The sequence below is a fragment of the Rhyacophila brunnea genome, unplaced genomic scaffold (assembly GCF_057557595.1).
Source record: "Rhyacophila brunnea isolate RB1 unplaced genomic scaffold, BYU_Rbru_1.0 scaffold_23, whole genome shotgun sequence".
Classification (NCBI taxonomy): domain Eukaryota; kingdom Metazoa; phylum Arthropoda; class Insecta; order Trichoptera; family Rhyacophilidae; genus Rhyacophila; species Rhyacophila brunnea.
This window is the reverse complement of record NW_028232893.1, coordinates 13,170,983-13,183,448: the sequence shown is the minus strand read 5'-3', so window position 1 is coordinate 13,183,448 and position 12,466 is coordinate 13,170,983. Positions and strand designations below refer to the sequence as shown.

The window sequence follows — 12,466 nt, the reverse complement described above, 5'->3', positions numbered from 1 at the left end:
TATCCGGGCTGATAAACGTATTTTATAATACAATATCTTAAAATATGTATTACCTATAATTTTAAATGATTTTAATATGCGTGACTAGCTGTCCAGAACTACTTCCTATGAGAGTATATGGTGTGTCGTAAAATTTGTTATTTGATAATGAAAAATAAAATTCATATAGTATATATTTCAAATTTTGGTTTGAATATTAAATAAAAGTACAATAATATCCACGCATATCTTATTTCTTTATAAATAAGTAAAATAAAAAACATTAAATTTTCCCACTTAGGCGGCTTTCCGGATGGAGTGCGTAAGGCGCTGGTCTTCCATCCGGGAGCTCTGTGTTCGACTCGGTAAGGACACAATATATTTATGTAATTTTCTCAAAGCCTGGGTGTTTAAGATGGTTCAAAATTACTAACAATCACATTGTACGAAAAATAAACGACATGGTTTTTGTATTTACACATTTATACTATAGAATAACTTTATTACAATATTACATAATACTTTTTTAATAATATTTATTTGTTTCTAAATGTCATGTTGTGAACGTCTTAAACTTATAATTTGTAATGTCCACAATATGTAAAATAAATTAAAATTGAAATTGAAATTGAAAAAAATAATATAAAAAAAAACCTTTCCTACTTTAAATATTGTATTTTTGTTATAATATGGCAATTTTAATGTTTATGATGGCCAAAATATTATGAAAATGTATCATAAGTCGGACTGAGAAAATATATTTAAAAATTACTGAGGGCATCCAAGTTATTCTGTTGGACCAATAATACCATCACATACTCGCAGGTAGGTCTAATTATTTTTATATACATAATTGCATATTACCTATATTTATTAAGTGTATTTGATTTTTTATTGATTTTAGAATTAATACGTAGCACATACACAAAAATACGTTTAAAAATTACACTTTCTGATATATACATACAGATCTACAAACTTATCTGTAGAATGGCCAAAAATGGAACTACGAACAACCAAAGGACGCCATTTTGAAAATTTCATTCGAATGTCAGATTTTGTCCAGTTACGAGTCTTGATTGGATAGTTTTCGACAGTGTCTCCCCCATTCCATTATTCAGATAAGTTTGTAGGTCTGTACAGGTAGTTTGTACGCAAGTGACGAAAGATGGATTGGTATTCATTTGTTATTTTTAATCTTCCATAAAATAAGCTGATAGTGTGCGAGTGACAGAATTTGCGACCTTCTTATGTTTTTTTTAAAATCTTGAATAATATGAGAAGAAATCAAAATAATGCATTTTGAATTTGGAATGTTAGAAGCATAAAATTATAAAGAAAAATAATATATCGGAAAATACCCTTTACACGTTTAATATAATACATGACTAGCTTCCTGAAACAACTACCTTTGGGAGTAAATATGGTGAGGTACAGGATTTTAAATACATGTACCATGCCCATTCTACAAATGAATATATTATTACAAATTGACAAAGAATATACTTTTAATTCATTAGCTTTTCAGGTTAAAAATCCGTCTGGAATTCAAGTAGAAATCTATTTTTGAAAGAAAATAAACATGCAAGTAAATGTAGGTATTTGAGTCAATGATAAATTTTCCTAATCTATATATATAAAACAAAGTCGAGTTAGTTACACCATTTATAACTCAAGAACGGCTGGACCGATTTTTATAATCTTTGATTTGTTGGATTTGTCTCCACCCCGAATAGCAGAATAACTATTAAAACATTGGATAAATCACTGAAAAAATAAATTATGAAGAAAATTCATTTTCTCATACATTTTGAACAATGAACCTCGCCATTCGAAAATAAAAGAAAATCACAAAAAAATGAAATCCGTATACAACGCCATCTCTGATACATGACAGAAACAATTAACAAGAAACAAACAAACAAAAGAAAGTATGAACATGGCGTTTTTGACAGTTGATTCAGTTCAGCCTCAGATAATACCGAAAGACTTTGTTGTAGACAAATAGCGATTTTGATGGTGATTTTCAAACTATAAGTTGCCTTCTAAAATGTTCACTTTGTGAAGTTATCAAATTTGTGAATGTGCGCGTATCAATAATTGCTTTATTATGTAATTTTGAATTGTGTGATTAATTTTCCAGTGTTATTTACATTGCCGCAAGCCAGAAGATCTAATCTATCTATCTATATAAAACAAAGTTGGGGTAATTACACCATTTATTTTATAACTCAAAAACGGCTAGACCGATTTTTATGATCTTTAATTTGTTGGATTTGTCTCCGCCCTGAATAGCAAAATAACTATTAAAACATCAGACAAATTCACGGATAAAGAAATTATGAAGAACATTAATTTTCTTATACATTTCGTATGAAACGGCTTTTTTGATGATGTCTATTGATGATATAGAACTGATTGACTGGTTTCGATGAATTTTTTTTATTCGTATCGGCCTCGAAAAGCTTTCTCGCGCATTGGAAAAGTAAGAAAATCACAAAAAATCCGTATACGCCGCCATCTCTAATATATGAGTATTGCAATTCAGTAAAGTACATCAAATACATCTGCAAATATGTCACCAAAGGCAGCGATATTGTAGTTTTTGGCGTTCAAACTCCCAATACCAACGATGAAATCACACACTATCAAGTTTGTCGATATGTGAGCTGCAATGAAGCAATTTGGTGTATTTTCTCATTCCCCAATTATGAACGTCATTCCACTGCTGTACATTTGGCGGTGCATCTGGAGAATGGTCAACGAGTTTATTTTAATGCATCGAATGTTGCTCAACGTGCTGTAACACCTCCAGCGACAACATTGACCAGTTTCTTTTCAATTTGTCAAAGCGATCCGTTTGCACGAACGTTGTTCTACTCTGAGATGCCACGTTATTACACTTGGAACGCTTCATCGAAGAAATTTCAACGTTGGAAGCAAGGCGATGCGGTTCCTGATCATCCGGATGTGCATTCTAATGATGCTCTTGGTCGCATTTACACAGTTCATCCGAAGAATGACGAATGCTTCTACTTGCGGTTGTTGATGGTAAATGTTTGTGGGCCGACATAATTTGAATCACTTCGAACTGTCAATGGTGTAGTGTGTCCAACATTTTGTGCTGCATGTCAACAGCTCAATTTGCTTGAAAACGATATTCATTGTGACATGAAAATCGCTGTAGCAATTGTTTCTGCATCTCCAAGTCAGATACGCACATTATTTGCTATCATTATTTCGACATGCTTCCCATCAAATCCACCTGAACTGTGGAACAAGTACAAGGATGACATGTCAGATGACATTTTACATCAAATTCGTGTCAGTTCAGAGAATCCCGATCTCGAAGTGAATGAGGAGATACATAACCAGGCTTTGCTTTTGATCGAAGACATGTGTTATCTCATGTGCGGCAGTTTGCTATTTTTCCTCGATGCGCCTGGTGGAACTGGGAAGACATTTCTCATGTCATTGATTTTGGCCACTGTTTGTGCGAGATCCAAAATTTCTGTAGCAGTTGCTTCTTTTGGGATAGCGGCCACGTTGTTATAAGGATGCCGAACGGCTCATTCAGCGTTGAAATTGCCGTTAAACCTTCAAACGACTGAAACACCGACAAGCAGTATTGCGAAACACTCAGCAATGGCCAAAGTTTTGGTAGCAAGTAAAATCATCACCTGGGATGAATGCACAATAGCGCACAAATGCGCATTGGCAGCACTCAATCGAACTATGAAAGATCTGCGCAATTACTCAAGATGTTTTGGTGGCGCAATGATTCTACTATCTGGCAATTTCCGCCAAACACTACCAGTCATTCCAAGATCGACCGCTGCCGATGAAATGAACGCTTGCCTCAAATCATAGACTCTGTGGCGCTATGTGAAGAAACTTCAGCTGACGACAAACATGCGAGTTGCATTGCTAAACGATCCATCTGCCGAAAATTTCTCCACGCAATTGCTGACTATCGGTAACGGCCGTGTTCCTGTCGATGAATCGAATGGATTGATTTCGTTTCCGCTGAATTTTTGAAATTTCGTCTCAGCGAAGGACGACCTCATCAACAAAGTGTTCCCGAATGTCATTGCTAACCACATAAATCACAATTGGTTGAGTGAACGAGCAATTTCTGCGGCAAAGAACAAAGATGTGGATCACTTAAACTTCACAATTCAAAATCAAATCGTTGGTCCAATGCATTCCTTCAAATCTATCGACTGTGTAATAAACGAAGACGAAGCAACCAACTATCCAACTGAATTTTTAAACTTATTGGATCTGCCTGGCTTGCCACCGCACAATTTACAACTGAAGATTGACTTAGTAGTTATCATGCTTCGAAATCTGAACCAACCAAAACTATGTAATCTATATCATTTTGATTTGATTTTTGCACATTTATTGAACTTAATTCATTTTGAGTATTTTAATTCAGCTTAAGGAGGAGACGCATGCCAGCAGAGAACCTAGCGGAAATATACGAAGCTTGCAATTTGAGATTTTTTTTTGATAATTTACAATTTCAACTATATTATTTAATAAATATGTATCCGAAAACATTAATAAGATTTTTTATTTTTTTTTAAACTTAAAGATAAACTTACAATTGTAAAAAAATGTAATAAAATGTGAATTCGTTGCAGGGTCAAATCTTATTATTGCATTATATTTTATGCTCATAATTATCATTAAAATTTAGTTTATTAAGTTTTAGATTTTATGTGGTGTAGATTTTTGACTAATTCATCGTTTTAATATTTTTTATATATATTTTAAAAAACATCGATTTTTATAAAAATATAAATGTGTATAACTTGAAATCCTTTTTATTTATATCAACTCAAGCTTCAATATTGTGACCGTGCCTAAAATGAAATTTGATATAAATAAAAAGGATTTCAAGTTATACACATTTATATTTTTATAAAAATCGATGTTTTTTAAAATATATATAAAAAATATTAAAACGATGAATTAGTCAAAAATCTACACCACATAAAATCTAAAACTTAATAAACTAAATTTTAATGATAATTATGACCATAAAATATAATGCAATAATAAGATTTGACCCTGCAACGAATTCACATTGTATTACATTTTTTTACAATTGTAAGTTTATCTTTAAGTTTAAAAAAAAAATAAAAAATCTTTTTGATGTTTTCGGATACATATTTATTAAATAATACAGTTGAAATCGTAAATTATCAAAAAAAAATCTCAAATTGCAAGCTTCGTATATTTCCGCTAGGTTCTCTGCTGGCATGCGTCTCCCCCTTAAGATTATTGATTCTGAGGCGGTACGAAGTTCGCCGGGTCAGCCAGTTCTATATAATTTTCAAAATTTATATTACTATATATGTCTTTTTTTGACAAATTCTTTACATTTTTTTCCACTCCTTCCACTCCGCCATCTTGCACTTGCTTTTTAACAAAAGATAACATATTTTTTGTTAAATTTCATAGATAACTGTTTTAATTTTGCATTTGAGTAAGATAATATGTACTTACAATTATTTATTATTAAATAATATTATAGTTATTCTGCGTTTGAATGAGAGAATATTACATTTTAAATTATATAAATTATATTACATAATAATATACCAATGTATTCATAATATTGTATTATAACATGATAGTAAATTGATTTGTTTTATTACCACGTAGCTTATGCGAATGTTTTACATACAATCTACCAAACACGATTAGGGTATTATCTATATGGCTTCATTTATTAAAGACCAATATTTTAATATTTTCGGTAAGTAAAGACAACAAATAAATTATTAATGCTACAGAATTGGTAAGTAAATACATATATTATATGTATTCACACATGTACAAGAGTATGTTGTATGATATTAAAACATTGTAATGTTATTATTGTGAGGTGTGATGAATAAGGAAATCACTACTCACAAGTGCAATCAAATGATATTGAGCCCCTTCCACTCAACTGCAGTTTTAGATTGGGGTGAATTATTTTGAATATAAAGCCTCTGTCACTCTATTTTTGATCATAAGCAGTTTTCGATCGAAAAGGCTCAATCAACACTACGTCAAAATGAACTCAATGGTGTGTGAAATTTTAATTAATATATTAATATCAATAGCAACATTTTTCATTTATTGAATTTGTAATCCAAATATTTAAAAAAAAGTGTACATATTTTTTGTGATCGCCGGATATCAATACCAAGTGGTGATCATATTTGGTTAAATTATTATTCAAGGCTATCGTAGTTTTATGGAGAAGATATTTTAGTTGTTTTTTAATATATTCCCATAAACAATGTGAAAATTTACTTTTATTGATGTTATTGGGTTTTTGGTTCCAATAAAATTATTCTGTAGACATAGAGAAATTTTTATAGTAGAATAATGTATAATTTTACGTTGTTTAATATTATATACTTAGTGTAAATGTTATCTTTTCAGTACGTCGCCGCATTCCTGTGCTTGGCCGCTTGCGCGTCAGCACACTGGGGAGGACATGAAGATGGTCAATGGAAGGGAGAAGGACTCGCCGAGTCTCAAGACCATGGTAACTGGGATAACGGACATGATGGTGGATACTACGGAGGACATGACGGAGGACACTACGGAGGAGTTTACAGCCATGGACACAACGATGATGGTCAATGGAAGGGAGAAGGTCTGGCCGAATCTCAAGATCATGGAAACTGGGGCCGTGATGCCGGATATGCTGGACACTACGGAGGCGCTTATGCTCATGGTGGAGCTTCCGGTCATGGTGGACATTATGCCCATGGTGCCGCTCCGCTTGGTCATGATGGAAATGTCGTAGATACCCCTGAAGTCGCCCACGCTAAAGCCGCTCACTTCGCCGCCGTCTCTGCCGCTTCCCACGGAGCTCATGGAGGTCATGGAGCTTACGCCGGACACGGTGGTTATGCCCATGGAGCTTATGCCGGTCATGGTGCTTATGTTCATGGACATGGACACGCTCACGGAGGATGGTAATCAATTACCTATAACTTTCCAAAGCTCGTGTTTAAAATGACATACACAGACGTTTATATTGACAAGTGTTATTTTTTTTTTTTTTTTTTGAATATTGTAACTTATTTTGAATTGACTCTCTAACTTTTCATCTTCTGTATCTATAACTGGTTTATGTTTTTTTGTTATATAATTTATATATTTTTTCATTTTTCTTACATATACTTCTGGCCCTGAAAACAATGTATTATTTACGATATTATATTATGTTGTGTACATATATAGAAAAGCATGTCGAAATAAATCGCAAAAATTAAACTGTGTTTTGAATATAATTTGTGAATATAATAATATATGCTTACACAAATTTGTCAAAAAATACCTTCACATATTATTATTTAGATATTTCTGTAATATGTTATAAATATAATGACAAAAAATAATTGGCAATAATAATTAAATTACCTGCATATAGGTACATCTTCTTGGCGATTCATTTCTGTGCTCTGAAATATATTGACCAGAGGTTGCACTGAGATAAAAGTTAAGTTAGTAATACATATATAATATAAGTGTAAATAAAATATAATATTAATATTATCGACCGAAGGTACTTAAATACATTAGAATTTAAATAAAATATATTTAATTAATATAATTTAGATTAAAAAAACACCGTTATAATGAGTCAAAGCATTACGTCAACAGAGGCAACAATTTTCTTTTTTTAATACATCGTAGGTTTTCGTAGTGACAGAGGTGGCTTCATATGATAAAAAGAGAAAGCCGTCACGTCTTTGGATGGTTAGGACACACATTTCATCGCAAATACATAACTTACTGTTTAAAACTTAAATTGTCTAATATGGGATAAACGGGTGCCTTCCCTTTAGCGAGAGTGTATTATCTAAAATGAAATTTATCAATAAAATGGCGTAAACAATTATTGGAGTTTTAAATAAACTTGGTAGAATCTAGAGGCATTAACGTCAAGTTAAATCATATTTAATTTAATATCCAATATAATAGTATGAAGTTACGGTATCCCGGCTTGGCAGTAATGCTAATTCACCCTCCCATGAATCCTAAAACAGTGCACAAATACTTGTCAGATAACAATACTTTAGACAGAGATTAATTATAGACAAAAATGAGAAAATAACGTCAATTATTTATACATTCCTTCGTATGTGTGGCAGAACGGTTGTAATTACTTTCTATCATAATTTAACACATTCAGTAAATGACTTATTTTGAGAACTTGTTGAATATTTCTTATTTTAAACCATAATGTTTAGTTGAAGAATATTTTTAAGTTATCCTGAAGTCTATATGGTGTGATTTTATCTTTACTTTACGTAATAAATATACACTTAAATTATTAAAAAAATTAACTTTAAATAGGTACTACGCTTAGATAATCTTTCACATTATGTGCGGTATTTAGTTGTAAAACGATAATAAAAAAACAAATAAAATTTATTTAATATCAAAGCATAACCAGACCAATATAAAATAGTTTCACATTTTTTCCGGTGGGTTTTGGATTATATATCGCTGTGCCGAAATGAATAATGATAAAATCCTGATTTGCTTAAATCCCGAAGGCCAGATGTAGAATGCCAAAATTCCAAATGGTCAAAATCCTGAATGGCCGAAATTCCGATAGGTGGAATTTCGAATGCCAAAATGTTAAATGCTAGAATCCTAATGGCCAAAATTCGGAATGGCCAAAATTCCTAATTCCCGAAACCCCGATGATTGAAATCCCGAATTTATAAAGTTTTGAATGACCGAAACCCCCATTTTATAAAACTCTGAAAGTCGAAATCCCAAATAGTCGAAAAGTTTCGTACCTTTTTCAACGTTAAATTCCAAAATTCCGGAGCCCTAAATTCCAAATTCAAAAAATTAGAATTACCCACAGTTCAGTTCAGTACATAGTTCTGTGCCGATATCCTGATTACTTAAATCCTGAAAACCAAAATCGCTTCGGCTGAAATCTTGAATGATTAAAATTCTAAATTGAGCTTTAAATAGACGCAATTCTGTTGGCCGAAACCCTGAATACCAAAATACCGAAATCACGAAAAATAAGATTTGAAGTAGGTATCTTCTTCTTCTTCTTTCACCCTGTCACGTCCCAACATTGGAGCAAAGGGCAATCACAAGTTGGCGCTACTTCCCTCGGTCCATCGCCAACTCCTGTGCCTCCCGCCATGTCAGACCTGCAGCACGTAGGTCACTTTTGTAGCATCGCTGCAGGGTGAGGGAGAGCCGGCCACGGCAACGGAACCCTTGAGGCTGTGCCACAAGGGTACGAAGTGCCGCACTCTTTGGCGGCATCCGGAATACATGTCCCAGCCACGTAATTCGTCTCTTTGTGATAACTTCAATCACCAAAGGCTGTTGTGTCTGCTCACGAACTCGGGTGCTTGTAACGCGGTAGTACCAATGTACCCCTAAGATTCTGTGGAGACATCGATTCTCAAAGCTCAAAAACCGAGACTCTTGAAGCTTAGTAAGATGCCATGTCTCACAGCCATACAGGAGCACAGGTAGCACGCACGCGTTAAACAAACGACATTTGGTCCTCACAGAATATAGCCTTGACCTCCATGCGACTTCAAGTTGGTTGAACGCAGAGCCCGCCACACCCATGCGGATTCCAAGCTCACTAGAAATACCACCATCATCGGCAACCGTGGCACCCAAGTATTTGAATCTGGAGACCAGCTCGACGGGCAGACCAGAAACCCGCAGAGGAGTGTCAGCGTCAATGCAAGCAGCACTGCACATGGATTTGGTCTTAGCGGCATTCAGATGAAGACCCACACGCATCGAGTTCGCGGCTAGCCTGTTCACGGTCACCTCCAACCTTTCGATCGTCGAGTCAAACACGACTGCGTCGTCTGCATACTCCAAGTCGCACAGTCTTTCTTCGCATAGATCGCTTGTGTCATCATGATGTAGGCGTATCCCACTGTCGGGGCAAACCGTCTTACGCATTATGAAATCCATCATGATGATAAAAAGAAAGGGCGCAAGTACACATCCTTGCTTGACTCCTGACGTGATTTCAAAAAGGTCAGAGGATGTTCCGGCTGCTCTCATGCGACACTCTGTATTGGTGTAGAGAGCACTTATCACGGCGACCAGTTTCCGTGGGACACCATAGCCTAGCAGAATTTGCCATAGAGATTCACGATGAGGACTGTCAAATGCCTCTTCATAGTCCACGAAGCAGCAGGCGACAGGTATATTCATCTCTTGGTACTGTTGCAAGAGGCATCGGAGAGTTGAAATATGCTCTGAGCAGGACTTTCCCGGGACAAATCCACTCTGCTGCGCACGAAAAACATCCAGCATGGGACTTCTAATCCTGTACAGGAGAATCTGCGCCAACACCTTCCCGGGAACGCTGAGGAGAGTGATTCCTCTGTAATTATTACAGTCTTGTGGGTTACCCTTTTTGTGCAGAGTAACAACGGTACCATCCCTCCAGGCTTTGGGGCACTGCTCCCTTTCCCACACCTCGCGCAGAAGGTCACACAAGGACGGCAATACAGCGCTTAGTCCGCAGAGCAGAAATTCTGCATGGATGCCATCATCTCCAGGAGCTTTCCTGCGCTTCAGTCTTTTGACAATCTCTTTAACTTCAGCAGTTGTTGGAGGATCTTTGCAGAATCCCGATGCAGTAGTGATTCCGAGGGCGGTGATCTCCGACGGAATATCGAAGGGATGCAATGGAGGTGAGCGATTCAGGACATCACTGAAATGTTGGCGCCATAGCTCCTGGAACTTTGCAGGTTCAGTGACTGTCACTCCGTCAGAGTTGCGTAATGCAGTGACCACTGGACGTTTCCTACCGCAAATTGCTCTGGTGATGCGGAAGAGAGCACTTGAATTATTCTTGCAGGCAGCAGATTCCGCATCTCGAATGAGGTCATTCAGGCGTCGGCGCTTATCGCGGCGGGCAGAACGCTTTACCACGCGGTCCATTGTCTGGTATTCCGCGCTGCGCTGTAGGTCGTATGTACCATTGTCTCGCAATTCTTTCAGGAGCTTCCTCTTCTCAATCATCTCCCATGTATGAGGTGACATCCAGGCCAGCCTGTGCGTATGCCGCTCTCCTAAAGCAGTAGTTGAAGAGCTCATTATAGCATCCCGGAATAATATCCATTTTCCTTCCAAGGGATCCGAGTCGATGGAAGCCGTGAGAGTTCGAGCATCATATAAGCGCTTCTGCAGCTCCAGCTTATAGGTTGCACGCACACGGGTACTTTTCAGTTTTTCCACATCAAGTCTGACCGTCCTTTTGGGTTTTGGGACTCGTTTGAGGTCTATACGGGATTTCCCGACCAAGAGTTCATGGTCTCTGTGGATGTCTGCACCTCTATATGTCCACACGTCTAGCAGTTCATGCCGGTATTTCGCTTTGACCAAAATGTGGTTGATCTGGTTTCTTGTATTACCGTCTGGCGATGTCCATGTATATTTGTGGATGGTCTTATGTGGGAAAAGACTACCACCAATCACAAGACCATTCATTGAGGCAAAATCTACCAGACGGGAACCATTATCATTCATTTGGCCAAGACCATGTTTTCCCAGCACAAAGGGTCCACGCAAGGGGTCAGATCCTACTTTGGCATTTAGATCACCAAGGATAACTGCATGATCACAGCTGGGGATATTTCCAGCGGCTTCCGCCAAACTTTCGTAGAATGTATCCTTATCTGCATCGCTAGCAGCTTCTGTGGGAGCATAGCACTGCAGAAAAGTGATGGAGCCCGACTTGGTCTTGAAAGTAGCACGGAGTAGACGTTCGGAGATAGGTTCCCAGCTGGTGAGGCACTTGCAAGCTTCCTTGGACATCAGCAATCCGACTCCACTACGTCGCAATGTGGCTTGTCCGGAGTACAGTAGACGAAACCCACGAATAAACTTCTCACCAATGCCAGTGAGTCGACACTCACTGATCCCGAGAACATCTAACTTGTATTGAGAAAGTATTTCTGTTAGATGCTCGGCCTTTCCAGGGGCATAAGTATCTACATGGTAAAATATCTTCAAATACATTATCAAAGATTTCAACTTATTTTCATTCGGATTTTGGCATTAAGGATATCGACTTTAGAGATATTGGCCAATAGGGATTGCGGCAGCGCTCGAAATGGATTTTTTTACGAACCGGACCGCCCGATAATTTTACGAAAATATTAATATAGTTATCTAATTCAATGTGTATTTTATATAGACGAGTGTCTTAGAATGTTTATTATATAGCATATCTAGCTTATACGGTTAAATTAATATTTCCACGAGACCGAGCGATAAATTGGGAATTTTATGAACCGGAACGGCGCTCTGGTGTGCTCCGGGCCATTTCGAGCCCTGGATTGCGGCCAATTAAGATTTTTGTTTTCGTCTTTCATAATTTTGAACCAAATCACAAAATTAATAACAAAAAAAAGCCATGTTTACTTTATTTCTGAAAGAAATATTTATCTAA

General features: G+C 36.4%; 2 protein-coding genes across 2 annotated transcripts; one reads left to right on the top strand and one right to left on the bottom strand.

The window, feature by feature from the left end:
- Positions 1-6,052: 6,052 nt before the first annotated feature.
- LOC147069552 (uncharacterized) lies at positions 6,053-6,972 on the top strand. The gene is made up of 2 exons (XM_085950838.1): positions 6,053-6,064; positions 6,427-6,972. The coding sequence occupies exons 1-2, from the start codon at positions 6,053-6,055 to the stop codon at positions 6,970-6,972; spliced, it is 558 nt and encodes a 185-aa protein (XP_085806964.1).
- A 1,047-nt stretch (positions 6,973-8,019) lies between these two features.
- LOC147069551 (uncharacterized) lies at positions 8,020-12,033 on the bottom strand. The gene is made up of 2 exons (XM_085950837.1): positions 10,446-12,033; positions 8,020-8,036 (listed from the first exon to the last, which is right to left on the bottom strand). The coding sequence occupies exons 1-2, from the start codon at positions 12,031-12,033 to the stop codon at positions 8,020-8,022; spliced, it is 1,605 nt and encodes a 534-aa protein (XP_085806963.1).
- Between the last annotated feature and the right edge of the window lie 433 nt (positions 12,034-12,466).

What these genes read in the sequence shown, in the direction of transcription:
- LOC147069551 (XM_085950837.1), bottom strand. Translation starts at nt 12,033, where the DNA reads ATGTATTTGAAGATATTTTACCATGTAGATACTTATGCCCCTGGAAAG.